The sequence below is a fragment of the Xenopus tropicalis genome, chromosome 7, assembly GCF_000004195.4.
Source record: "Xenopus tropicalis strain Nigerian chromosome 7, UCB_Xtro_10.0, whole genome shotgun sequence".
NCBI lineage: Eukaryota > Metazoa > Chordata > Amphibia > Anura > Pipidae > Xenopus > Xenopus tropicalis.
Window position 1 is genome coordinate 93766659 of NC_030683.2, and position 14078 is coordinate 93780736.

The 14078-nt window shown below is 39.1% G+C and overlaps 1 protein-coding gene across 4 annotated transcripts; it reads left to right on the forward strand.

Moving 5' to 3' along the window:
- Positions 1 to 54: 54 nt before the first annotated feature.
- On the forward strand, positions 55 to 8274 carry LOC100496074 (zinc finger protein 570). 4 transcript variants are annotated; one of them, XM_031906246.1, is made up of 8 exons: positions 55 to 580; positions 1345 to 1432; positions 2740 to 2852; positions 3569 to 3695; positions 4988 to 5101; positions 5615 to 5725; positions 6365 to 6424; positions 6933 to 8274. In XM_031906246.1, the coding sequence occupies exons 3-8, from the start codon at positions 2832 to 2834 to the stop codon at positions 7652 to 7654; spliced, it is 1155 nt and encodes a 384-aa protein (XP_031762106.1). In that variant the 5' UTR covers positions 55 to 580; positions 1345 to 1432; positions 2740 to 2831; the 3' UTR covers positions 7655 to 8274. The 4 variants fall into 4 exon arrangements, with proteins under 4 accessions (XP_031762106.1, XP_002938649.3, XP_031762105.1 ...); XM_002938603.4 differs by having other exon boundaries at positions 58 to 580; positions 6930 to 8274; XM_031906245.1 differs by having other exon boundaries at positions 58 to 1432; positions 6930 to 8274.
- The last annotated feature ends 5804 nt before the right edge of the window (positions 8275 to 14078 follow it).

The window sequence follows — 14078 nt, forward strand, 5'->3', positions numbered from 1 at the left end:
AAGTTTATAAACCGCATAGAAAAGCTCAGCGCCACCTTGCGGTGCTTTATAGGATTGATTCGAAAATAAATTGTCCTTTGCTCGTTTATTCGCGTTATTCCTTGCTAGCGTTCTTATTTAATAGCCCACAGTGGCGCAGTAGTTCTGCACTGTATTCAGAGGGCAGAAGGCAATGCATGAGGAGATTTGGGATAATTGCGTAAAGACGCAATGAAAGCTGTCAGACATGCCTTAAGCATAAACCGCTGATCTCTTGAGGGGAAGAGAAGAACCAGTGCCTCATTTGTTATTCTACCCAGTAACGCAAAGAATGGATTCACAGCCGGCTCACTGCGGTAACCAAGAAGCTTGTTTTCGGCGCAGGCGCGGAAGAAGCGGCGAAGTTAAGGTAATCGCGTTCGCTGCAAAGGATTCTGGGTAAGCCGATCTCTTGTCAAGGGCAGGTTCATTCATTAAGGTGTGCGGGAGATAATTGCCTTTATTATCCCTCATGCAGAAGAGACAAGTGGCACTGACTGGTGTATTAGATAGGTTTGCGGGATGAAATTATTCAGCGTCATGAGAACTTCCCCCAAATAAGGTAAGTGAGGGAATCTCAGCCAACCAATAGGAGGCGCCCCTCCATGCTCTGGAAACATAAGAGGCTCTATTACAGGCACAACGTAGTCTTTCGGGTTCTGTACGTGTAAACACTTTGTGCAGCGTGTAGTTCTGCAACATCTTCAGCAACAATGCTTGATGATCTGGAGGTTATTGGCTAGAGGAGACAGTATTTCTATGTACAGTTGCTCTCAGTAGAATGCATGTTGCATTTAGGTAGTGTAAGAGAAGAATTAACTACAGTTGTTAAAGAATTACATCTTTTTGCTGAAACCTTGGCAGCCATGGGCTGACACTACTGACCCTGATCTTGAACTGAGCATCATTTTAGGAGTCACTCATTTCATTTCATTCATCGCAGATGTCATCCCATTTTTGCCATCCAGTCATACAGCACTCAGGTCCTATGGTCGCATTATAATGAGTAGCCTACAGAAAAGCACAAATACAGTCCTCACTCCATGGCACTTTTCACACTTGTCCCATGGATATCTTGCAAATTTTAGGCGAGATATCTCTTGGGCAATTACAGGCCAATAAGCTGCTGACTTTGTTTCAAGGGACTGGGTGACTTTTATTAGCCAGCGAAAGGCCATTTTATATATGTATTATTTATTTCTCCCCATCCACCATTTATTTATCATCTGACTCCGTCATCCCTTCTCCCACTGTTGCTGTGACCATGATGTTGCATCTGGGTGTTGGACAAAGAACTTGTAGGCTGTTTATACATTGTTGTTTCAGACTATCCGTTCATTGCCGCAGTCCCTAGACCAATATCCAGACTGCTACAATCATAGCAAGGATCCAGGGAAGCTGGAGTGTGACAGTGGTAAGTAAAGGGAAGCTGGGGGACAAAAGGGTTTTGTTGTTATCTCTTTGCAGTATGAGACCCACCCTCTCATATGCAGAATAATGTTCCTTTCTTACCAATACTCTTCCTATGTATGTTCTCTCTTAAAGGACATGTAAAGCCTACATTTGCCTAGAATGTATATCAGTTGGGCACGCCTCCCCCACCCAAATGGCATAATTTGTACTGCATATATCCCCCTCCGTTTGCCAGAACCATCACATTTTCCAAAACCAAATAGCAGCTTTCACTCGGTGCCCATTTTTCCTCTGATACATAATTGGATTCACACACAGACCCTTATTCAGTATACATATCATTAAGAATACAGGCTCACACAGGCACAACTGTCTTTGATAAAAGTTCTGCTTTGTATGAGCTGAGCTCAGGAGAGTTGGTTGGAAGAAAAAAATTGAAGCAGACAGCTAGAGCTGAGTTTTTATGGGAACCAGCAATGCCATCTCTTCACTGGCTGCTAGACTGGGGGTGTGTTCAGTAACCTGAGCTTAGAACAACTGAGCATGCCCACAAGCCAGAAGTCAAAGCAAATTCCTGAGGGCAGGGTCCGAGAAGGAAATCTAAGTGATTAAAGGAACAGTAACACCAAAAAATGAAAGTGTATAAACGTAACTAAAATATAATGTGCTGCTGCCCTGCACTGGTAAAAGTTGTGTGTTTACTTCAGAAAGTCTACTATAATTTATATAAATAAGCTGCTATGTAGCCATGGGGGCAGCCATTCAAAGGAGAAAAGGCACAGGCACATAGCAGATAACAGATAAAACACTATTGTATTCTACAGAGATTATCTGTTATCTGCTATGTAACCTGTGCCTTTTCTCCTTTTTTCCAGCTTGAATGGCTGCCCCCATGGCTACACAGCAGCTTATTATATAAATTATAGTAGTGTTACTGTAGCAAACACACCAGTTTTACCGGTGCAGGGCAATAATGCATTATATTTTTATTACTTTAAAGCTCTTTAATTTTTTGGTGTTACTGTTCCTTTAAGGGGATGTTGCAGCCTTACTATTAACCTCTGGACAACCAGTGTGGCAGGTATTGAAAGATTTCAAAGAGGCTGTTCACTGATTACATTTTTGTGTGTAGGGTTTACATATCCTTTATGGTGGCCATACACTGTAGGATCTGCTCACTTGACAGGCGGGCAGAGTAAAAAAAGCCAAATGATCAAATTAAAATCTCTTCATTTAAGTTATCCCCTCTCTTAAAATGTGCATTTTGAAAAGCATGATGAAGTAACACGTGTGTTCATCTACCTGTAGGCTCCACTCAGGGTGGAGGTGGTTTTCCCTGTGTGCCAGTTACTCGTTCTCCAGACTTAACTTTGGTGGTCAAATTAACTTTTTGGAAAGCCATGGCTGGAATTTCTATGCAGGTATCTTTTGTAGTTTTCAATAACAATTTGAAATAAACTTGTAGCTTTAATTCATACAATAGTAGTTCTGCTTGCAAGGAAACACATTCAAATTCAGGGGCCTTTTTAGTAAAGCAACAGGAAAAAATGTTCAGCCACAGCTTGACCAACAAAAACATTAAGGCCAGTGCTACACGTGGTGGGTTTTTGGCTTTCGGGTGAGAATTTCCTCTTAACAGCTTTCTGATGTGCCTGCACTGGAACCACTGCATTGGCCTGGGTGCTAACACATGTTGTGGATTTAAGTGCCATAATGCATACTTGAGTATTTTTGTACCGGCCTGATGCAGTGATATCTCAGACCCCCAACAGAATGACTTGTATTAGCTATCAAATCCCATAGGAGGCTATGGGCAATGATTTCTTTGTTTTGTTTTGATGTTTATTTGATTAGTAATGTATTGATATTAATTGTGCTGAACCTCACGCACACCTTCCTAAATGATCATTTTGAAATAGTTTGATAAACCGTAGCAAAACTTCAGGATCTTTATGTCCCCATCACATTTGTTCCCTCACAATAAATATACAAACAACAACAATAAATATAAAAATGCAGTCCTGAATTTGATTACATATTATACAATGTGCTTTGCTGCTGATGATAGAGTTGTACAGCTATGCTTATTTCTGCATGGGAATGTCCAATTTAAATAATAATTAAAGTCTTCTTTCAGACTTTTGTGACATTTGATGATGTTGCTGCATACTTTTCGGAAGATGACTGGCAATGTCTAGAAGAATGGCAGAAGGAACTTTACCAAAACGCTGTACAAGAAATTCATGGAGTTCTGCTTGCCATGGGTAATTGCTATATTGATATATATATTGCATGGCAGTATGGATATTATTATGTTTTTCCGATGTAATAAAAACAAAATGTTTAATAATAATTGTAACGGATCGCTTAGTGACCAGCTTTGTTACTTTACAGAAGAACTCTTACCTCTGCTCACTGTTAAAGATCTAAAACCATGTTCTGCTGTCAATTATTGCACAAAAAATGCTTATCTATAAGATGTACTTTATCCTGTTATCATCCAAGGCAAGCTGTGCCAATAATGAGCTCCTGATGCTTCTGCCTGCCCCACCAAGGAGGGAAATAGCAGAGTATCTTCATTCTAAAGATTATATAGCATCCAAGGGGAAGCTCATATGGTAGCTAAAGGGCAATTAGTCTGTCTTGCCACAGAAAAGCATTCTCTGGAGGGACTTGCTTCAGGAGGCATCAGGACCTGGGTTCTTTCAGTAATTTGGATACCTTACCTTAAGGCTACTAAAAAATCTTTTAAACGTTAATCAAACCCAGTAGGATTGTTTTGCCTTCTTAGTCAGGATCAAATATATATTTTGGTGAAAATTTGCCAAACTGCCTGAACAAATCTAGACATGCATGGCCATCCTTAGGATACTCTTATACCAGGGGTGGGCAAACTACGGCCCGCGGGCCACATCCGGCCCCTTTGCCTTTTTAATCCGGCCCGCCGCCGACGCCAAGTCTCATCACGCGAGACTTGGTGTCATTGGCGTGCCGGAATTAAAGAGAGAAGGGGGCCCGCCCTGGCCCGGTCCGAGCCAAAAAGTTTGCCCACCCCTGTCCTATACTATCATAACCATCTGTCCTGCTCACTTGTGCATGTATGGTATATGGGAAAGTAGTAAGGCCTAGCATTTGGATCCACAATTAGAAATATACTCTGTTTTAAGTAGGGTTTATCCCCTTTTTTACTCCCTTTATGTAGCACAGTACAATGGCATACCGTATACCCTGCATATTACTTTAGACTAGGACCTGCCAAGCACTGCATCTGTTGAGGGATTTATCACAAACAGTTAGTGAAGAGCACCTACTAGGGGATTCATGACTTAAACTTACTGTTCTGCTCAGTTCAGTGGTGAGTGGTTCAGCCAAAGCTAGCAAGGTAGCAATATGACAGCTGTCCCTTATATATGTTTGGAGATCAGTATTCTTTGTACACAGCAAGTTATTTTTAACCACCCTGGTGTTGTATATGTATGTGTATGTATAATATATATATATATATATATATATATATACACATACATACAACCTTTCAATTTGTTCTTTTTAACAGGGTATACTATCAGCAACCCTGAAGTTCTGGTTAGGATCCAAAATTTAGAAACATCTCATTTCAGTGAAAATCCAGATTTAACTAAAAGTAAAAACTGTTGCAATTTCACTCATGGTGAGTAATTGTTCTAACGATTAACTGATGTGCATGATGGTAGTACCTATAGAGTGCATCCCATCTGACTATTTGTTTTGATGTATGGTGGGCAGTGGGAGAACTATAATGCTAGTTCTTTATCTCCCTGTACATAAAATGTAGGGGTCTGTTAATAAAATAAACTTTTATGTACATATGTCATATACAGTAAAAGACGTTTCAGTTGTTTTACTTGTTTCACACATTCTTCAGAGGTGACCTTGAGCTGATCTTTATTTATATAGCAAGCTTTAGAGGCACTCCCTGTTATCATTGCCCTTCCCTCCCACAAAGCCTCAGAGAATAAGGAAGATAAAAAAACATTTCTAAAAATTTTTAAAAGCTAACATAAGTGACTGTATAGAAACTTCTGAAACTGACAAGTGATGATAAAGCCATGTATAGCAGAGAGCAGAAAGCAGAATCTATTTTATATGGTGCTTCATGAGTGCAGATTCTGTTATTTTAAGTCCATGTACTTTCCATCTCCAGGTTTTCCTTCACATCATCCAGACATTCTGTTAAGAGTTAAACAGCAGGCACAAACTCTGTTAAGTGATCAGCTTGAACTACAAGAAAAAAGCTGTAGAACATCCTCAGTAGGTATGTAAAATATTAAAGGGACATTTTCCTTATAAATAATGTTTGTAGTTGTGCTTTAAAATAGGATGTAACATCAATGGCGTAACGTGACTTGACTCGCGTATTATCGACTACCAGCACAACCAGCTGCACTTAAAACATATAACTTGTTAAAAATTTATAAATTTTTATAGATAACTATATATATTAACTATAAACTGTAAATGTTTGAATAATTTATATTTGTAATGTTTGGATCCTTTAAAAGCAGTTTTATATATATTTTGGGATTAAGTCTACATTTGTTGGTGCACCATTTTCTTAGGCCCAAAACAATAAGGTCAAAACAGTAACCCTGCTGTAGAGTAACCAATGCAGAAAAGAAACACTCACGCATTGGCGCTCACTTAAAAGTGAAATGTATGTGAATGTGTATATATAAGGCAATAGCATTCATTTCAGAACTTGTTTGTAAATGTCCTTTATAATACATATTGGGCTATAAATTGTTTTTTAAAAGCGACTAAATAAAAAAAATGGTGATAGTCTTAATTTGTCATGTATCTTTAGTAGGAAACTGTGATGTATCTGTGTATCAGATTTAATAGAGGGCTATCACTTTTATTACCTTTTAATCTTTATATTTTTATATTGATAAAGATGAAAACAACAGTCCTTTAGCCTCTACCCATAAAGAAAGCACAGGCTCTTCCAAGTTAGGTAAGGAAAACTGTTCATATGCTGTACGCTGTACTGTGTGCATTCTGGTGGTCTCATTCTTTAAACTGCAGGTATGTGACCTATTTCTAGATAATGGGTTTCCAGACATGGGATCCCATACTTGTATTACTTACGTAAATATAAGTGCTTGCAAATCAAACTGCATTCAGCATCAACAAAGTATTATATTATTATTTATTATTATAATGATACATTTGTAATCTCTACGGATTCTGTACCAATTCCCAGCCACTGTCCTTCTCCTGCTGCCCCTCCATCCCCAACAGCTATCCATACATAGTCACTCAATCTATGCCCGGATCTTCAGCAGCTATGTTGTAGCCCTGCCTCCTTTTACAGCATAATCCCACCTCTCCCAGTCATGTCTTCTTTTACATCATAGTCCCACCCCATCACCCAGTCCCTATTCCGTCATGTTTGTTTTTTCCCCTTCCAAAGGTGACAACCTTAAGTCCATTGCATTCACAGTTATATTTTTCTTCAGCAGGAGACAGGTTAGCAGGAGATTATTTGGAGGATGATAACAATGAAGATCAGCTGCCAGAAAAGGTCAAGGAAAACATTCTTTGCTGGGAAGACATCTTTGAAAAAAATGAACCAAAATCTATTCCAAAGGAGGGACCAAACGAAAGTGAAAGAGATGAGGGACTGGCTTGTACAAATCCAGTTAAAATGGACCAGAAACCATCAGTCCCAAAGGAAAGACTATATATTTGTTCTGTATGTGGAAAAAGCTTTGGTGGCAATTCCTTGCTTGTCAGGCACATGAGAATCCACACAGGGGAGAAGCCATTTGCTTGTAACCACTGTGACAAAAGTTTTAATGATAAATCTTATCTTCTCCGCCACCTAAGAACTCATACAGGAGAAAAGCCCTATTCCTGCTCAGTGTGCCTAAAATGTTTTAGTCAAAATTCCAGTGTCATTGCACACATGAGAATCCACACAGGGGAAAGGCCATTTCAGTGCCCAGAGTGTGAGAAACGTTTTAGCGATAAATCCTACTTTGTGCGGCACATGAGAACTCACAGCGGAGAAAAACCCTACAAGTGTAGTCATTGTGAAAAATGCTTCAGCCAGACCTCAAGCCTCACTTCCCATATGAGGATCCACACAGGAGAAAAACCATATAAATGTTCTGATTGTGGTAAATGTTTTAGTCAAAATTCAAGTCTTGCTCTACATAAACGATTACACAAACCAGAGTAGGTCAGTGGTTGTCCCACATATTCAATTCATGCCCCCCCACCCCCCACCCAAAGCTGTATTGACAATATTTCCAAGAATATCTAGGGTGCAAATAAGTGTTCATCCCAGATTTTACCCTAAGTCACCTCCAGAGTTGGCCCTCAGACACTGCTCTGGAGCCCCCCTTAGAAAGAGTTTATGAACACACTCTCTAAGTGTTGCACAATTAAAGTACCACTAAAGGCTAAAATTGAGATTTTCAAACTGGGGTGATGGGGCTTTGGATGGGTGCCACATGTAAATGGCAATTGGAGTAACATTTGGGGTGAATGCAAGTTTCTTGGTATTCTTTTAGGGTATTTCTCTGTTCAGAGTATTAGCAAGCTTGGGGCATAGTGTCTGGAGGGGTTTCTTTAATTGTCACATTCCATATTCTGCAGCCAAATATAAATAATAATAATGAAGGTATTTATGTTACCCTGATCTATTCTGCTTTCATTTCATTAAAAGTGAAGAGACAATCTAAAATTTAAGTACACTTTTTATAATTACAACACAAGACAACTTCATGCAATGTTTGTAATTCAGATTTTAACAGGTAACACATGGTAAAATAAACAGACTGTCCAGATTGTAGACAACAGCATCTTAAGTTTGTTTTTATTTATGTAAATTGAGAAAACTAAATATTGCTCAATATGAACACTTACCAAGACTAGTTTAATATTCATTATCCCACATAAATTGATCAATCCATAACAGCCTTTAGTGAACCTGGAGCGAAGTCCTCCAATATTTGCCAAGGTCTGAAAGTGAGTGAAAGATGTCCTGGCACTTAAGATGCAGTGGCAACCACTGTAAATTGCAGTAGTTATTATTCTGCCTTAAGGTGCCCATACACGTGAAGGCCGCCAAGCGAGCGGATCCTCAACCGATATCCCCACCTACGGGTGGGCGATATCGGGGAACGTATAAGCTAATTCAATTGTTTGGCCCTGGGGCCAAACGATCTAATTATATTGGCAGCCATGGGGCAGTCGGTTTGGGGGACCGCATCAACGAGCCGATGCGGTCCCCAATCCGACTAAATCTTTTAACCTGTTCGATCGATATTTGGCCAATTTGAGGCCAGATATCGGTCGGGCATGCCCCTTGTTCCTGCCCATACACTGGCCGATAAGCTGCCGAATCGGTCCAAGGGAGCGATATCGGCAGCTACAATCGGACCTTTACAGTCCAAGTAGGTGTGTGACTTAAAGCTGTACAGGGCACAGACCGCCTTCCTCTTGTCTTTTAACACTATGGGGCCCATTTATCAAAATTTGAGTTTGCTTTTTATTATGATTTGAGAAAAACCACAAACGTGAAAATATTCTTAAGAACCATTAATACTCTGTATTTCTTAAAGAAAAGCCTGTGAGAAGTCGCCACGTAAAAGCTATCAAGGTTCGTTAGATGTCAATGCGAATTGCCTCTAACAACATTATTTATTTATTTTCCCAGTTTATTCAAACATTATTTTGTAGCCTCATTGAAAATAGTAGAACAATGTGATTCTTGTCAGCGAGCAATTGTGCGAGAATATTCTGTCATGTGTTTTCTTAGATAAGCTAGCATTCAAGAAGAAAAGCTGCACAAGTCTTTGTTGTTGGTATTTTTTTCGTGCACTCAAATTTTGAGAAATCTATCCCTGCTGGTAATTTCCTGAAATGTTGGTGGGTCAGAGAAAAGGTACGAAAATCAGTGGCCATGACAGTGTATTTTTTAATAAACAATACAGCAGTTTCATACCTTCCTATGATTGAAGGGTTTAAGTGGGTTAAAAATATTGCTGCGGAATCTAAAAGGCTAAGGGAAGGCAAATGTACTATGGGTTTAAAAATTTTAGATACCTCCCCCAGCATATTAAATCATTAAGTATTTTCCTGTGGGCCACTGATCTTCACCGCGGTCTCACTAATACCCAAGGACCACCTGGATAGGCATGCGCAGTATACTTCAGAATATGTTACTATATTGTGTGTGGGTATACCCAAGCTATAAAAAGCATTGTTGCCAGTAGAAGATGGAGGAGCGTTGCTTTCTTAAAAATAATTATAACAGGAATCTATCTTGTGGGAAAAACCAAATTACCAATACAATTTTTTTTTCCAGCTATAAGGCACAACATTTATGTAAAGCCCCCGTTATCCAGGAAAAAACATGATATAAGCATTCTGGATATTGGATTCCATACTGGGAACGCTCTAGAAGTTTCCATAAGATGGACAATGTGTAGAACTGGGCATGCACACAGGGCAGTGATCAGGGGCATAACCAATACACAGCACAGAAACACTCATTTCCCAATGTGGTGGGTTTTCTGCTTAAAGGGGTCCTCCACATAAAACAGTTTTAGCTCAGTGAAAGAAAACACAGTTCTAAGCAACCTTCAAATATACATTCATAAAAATGCTATTGGTAAGTTCTTTGTAGATGTAATTGCAGTTTAAAGCAGTATCTGGCTAGCTGTTAACATTCTCTGCACTACTCGTTCTGACTCCTGAACAATAAGTTGGCCATACACCGACCAATTGTAGCTGCTGATATAGGTCCCTTGGACCGATCGGGCAGGTTAAAAAATTCAGTCAGATCGGGGACTGCGTCGGCTGGTTGATGCAGCCCCCGAACTGACTGTGCCCATTACAGTCATTATAATTCGATCTTTTGGCCCCAGGGCCAAACGATTGAATTAGCTTAAATTTGCCCGATATCGCCCACCTGTAGTTGGGGATATCGGGAGAAGATCCGCTCACTTTGCTACCTCGATCTTTACATGTATGGCCACCTTCAAGGCTGACTGAAGAACCTGAAGGAGACCTGAGTCATGTTATATATGAAGAAAAAAATTAATCCATATATCTGATTAGAATTAATCCGTAAAGCTGATTAGAATTACATTCCCTTTCATTATGCAAAAAAAAAAAAAAAAGTGTTTTTTTTTGGGTGGCCATCCCCTTTAAATGTGCCAATATGGCATCTAGTCAGTAGAAGCATTTCCAGGCTGGTGAATTTTTTTCCATAAAGCTGCACTGCACCAAGAGTAAACAGTTGAGATTTTTAAAGCAATTGACATAGCATGGGTGTATTATAGAAGTGCACAGCTTTATGTCAGTTTTACTGCAAGTCATAGTTTTATTTTTAGCAGGAGAAGATCTCTTAGTTCTTAGTCTGGAGAACACTACTGAGGCAAGAAATAGGGCAACTCTAGCTCATCTTCAAATACTGCAGTAGTACCATACCATATCATACCACCCATTCATATGCAGAATTACAATTATATAGAAATATATAGAAAATGACTGTTCTGTGCATAGAATGCTATCATACTGTCTATATTGGAATGTGGCCTAACATCTTAATTTCTTATCAAAATTAGGTGGAGGTGTGGAAACTCCTGCTTTGTCTTGAGACATTTTCATTTATCTACCATTTACTTCCTGAAAATGTAAAACACCTTCCCAGCCCTTTGAAAAAACATCTTTAATCTAACTTCAAAATAAGTATCTTAACTGTTGTGGCAACCATAACGGAAGATTTTGTGGAATACAACATGCTGTGGTACTTTCCAGTTATTTGGTCTTTCTCCAGATTGCACCATTTACCCAAATGGGATGAATATAATGTAACATTTGTCTATAACACTATCTGCAAAAAAGTATCTGGACACTCCATCTATAAAGATATCCTTAGTTGCAACACTCTGTGCTGAGTGCCCAACCTCACTAATGACCTTATGGCAGAAAGGAAGCAAATCCAACCAACAATATCCAATACGTAGTGGAAAGCCTTGCAGCAGAGGCTGTAATGGAATATAAGGAAGGAACAACTTCATAACAATACACATATTAGGGGCATATTTATAATAGTGTGTAATCCAACATCACTGGTGATGTTTCCCATAGAAACCAATCTGGTCTTTGCTTTTGTTTTCTAACTTGTAGGTGACCAGTTAAATTTAAATTGCTTGCTATGGCCAACACAACAGGTGATGTTGTCTTACACACTAATAAATATGACCCTTAGCTTGGGAATCAGATAGCAAACAAACATGTATAAGACAGCCAAGAATCCTAAACTATTATGTCAGGGATTATTCAATGCTGCTTAAGTGATAAGCTGTGTGAATGAATGGTCTGCATATAGAGATACCGACACCAGAAATGAAACCCTTTTTACATCTATCAAGGGCGGCCATATTTGTGCAGCAGGAGGCCGTTAGCATTAGAAACTATAACTGACATGACTCATCATTTACTTCTCAGATACCAAGAGGTGAGCATCTTTTATAAATCACTCCTGATTTATAAATCCTCCTGCTCAGGATTTTAATGTTACTGAGGGATTTAAGTATGTTTTCAATGTTAGTTCAGGCAATGAATGTTGTTTTTAAGTTTACATTTCAGTCGGGAAAAGTGAAGTTAGAGACTGAAATTTGAGTAAGTTGGGAGATGCAAACCTAGAGACTTGTAGTTTTTGACATACTGTATATCAAAAACACAAGATATGTATAATTCTTTAAAATCATCGTTTGAAGTTACTTCAGCTTAATATAAGGAGGACTGATGAGTGTTTTGTCTCTTAAACCAAGTATATAACCTTGGGTGCCATAGGCCTAATAATATTGCTATAGTGTATATAATAATAAAGGCTATTTTGTAAATGATGCTACTATAATTTTGCAGATTCTTAAAGCATTTACTATCAGTATCATAATGCAAAATTACTACATACCATCAAGATCTGTTACAAGCACTACATGTCCTGCTCTCCAGGAGCCAGAGTGCACCATATGTATGGAAAGGATAGAGAATATAGCTCACCCAGATAACTGCATACATACATTCTGCTACCAGTGCATACTGAAGTGGGCAGAAACCAGTGCAGTGTGTCCCTTATGCAGAGAGCCCTTTCTGACTGTGCAGAAAGGGGCCACAGAGGATCCTTGTTCTGCTGTTGGGTCTGTACTTAGTGAAGAGGAGCTGAGTGATGACAGCCCAGGCTGTTCCTATGTTACAGAGGAGAAAACCTCAACCTCAAGTTCAAGCACAGAATCACCCTCTAGTGTGAGTTCAGATGAGGAGCTATCAAATCCTTCAGATATATCTGACACTGAATCTGACTTCAGTCCATCTGATTTTTTGTCACATGTAGGCTCCCAGTATAGAGGTGGGTGCAGTGATGCACTTACAACTGGTACTCAACACCACCCTGCTAACATATCAAGTGGAAAGAGAACTAAGACGACTCGCCATCTGGCCAATCAATTTAGGGAAAATTCTAATGGTGAGCCTTGTAATGCCAAGAGAAAACACAAAGACCTTTATGAAGAGTTAACCCCACAGACATCGCTAATGTCAAATTCTGAAGAGCCTCTTAAGCAAAAGACCAAGTGGGAATCTTGCCCTGTACCCAGTGGGCAAATGACTCAAGTTGATCATCCTCTCTGTGAGAGGCTTGGTCAAAAAAGGAAACATAAATCCAACCACAATAAAAAACAAGATCATACCCAAGCAAATCGCAAAGCCCCAGAGAGAAGCCCACCCCGTAGGCGCCCAAGATCAGATGATGGGGATGATTCATCTGATGAGCCAGAGAGGTAGAGCAGAAAGGCTCCTACACCAAAACTCTGGACTTTTATCTGCATTCTGCTAGTCATCCTTTTTGTTATCTTTAAACTTCAGATTTGCAGAACTTTAAAGCAAAATCCTTTTAAATATTTTTTTCAGCATTTTCTTGCATGCTAGTTATTCTTTGCTGTTTACATATTAAATATTATTGTAACTTCACATCACCAAGCATGTGTTTCTTTCCCTTTGTCTTGTTTTTGTTGGTTTGAAACATGTTGATTGATCAGTCTCTCTGCATAAACAATATTTTTCCAAAAAAGTGGAGGATTTTTTGCTACATACTGGTTTTATAGTGAGGACTGAGGACCAGCGATGAATGCCATTTTTCACCAGGCATGGATTTGAGGTAAAGTCTATGTTTCGCCATTAGTGAAGTTTTCACAAAACAACAGCAAAATTTTGCAGTCTAAAAAAACAAAAACAAACAAACAACACTACGCACATTGACTCCAATGTATTTTGAATGAAAAAAATTAAGCAAAAAAAAAAAACATCCACTCATTTCAACGGATTTTGCACAAAAAATGCCCACTGATTCAAATATATTTTGTGATAAAAAAGTCCCACTAACTTCCATGCGCATTTTGCACTGAAAAAAATGCCCATTGTCTTCAAGGCGATTTTTCTTAGCACTACCTAAGACTACATGAGGCCCTTGATTTCATTCCATACTGCTAAATTAGATGTAAATATGTAGAAAATGTTTATGAAACCACCACACTTTTCTCTACTTTAGTTATAATTCACCCCTCATCAGAGGTATGACCTCCCTCTTT

Bases quoted from the DNA above. Each gene is read 5' to 3' on its own strand.
- LOC100496074 (XM_031906245.1), top strand. From the start codon at position 2,832: ATGGCTGGAATTTCTATGCAG. The intron at 3,696-4,987 runs GTAATTGCTATA...TCTTTTTAACAG, and splicing joins TGGAGTTCTGCTTGCCATGG to GGTATACTATCAGCAACCCT. The intron at 6,425-6,929 runs GTAAGGAAAACT...ATTTTTCTTCAG, and splicing joins CACAGGCTCTTCCAAGTTAG to CAGGAGACAGGTTAGCAGGA.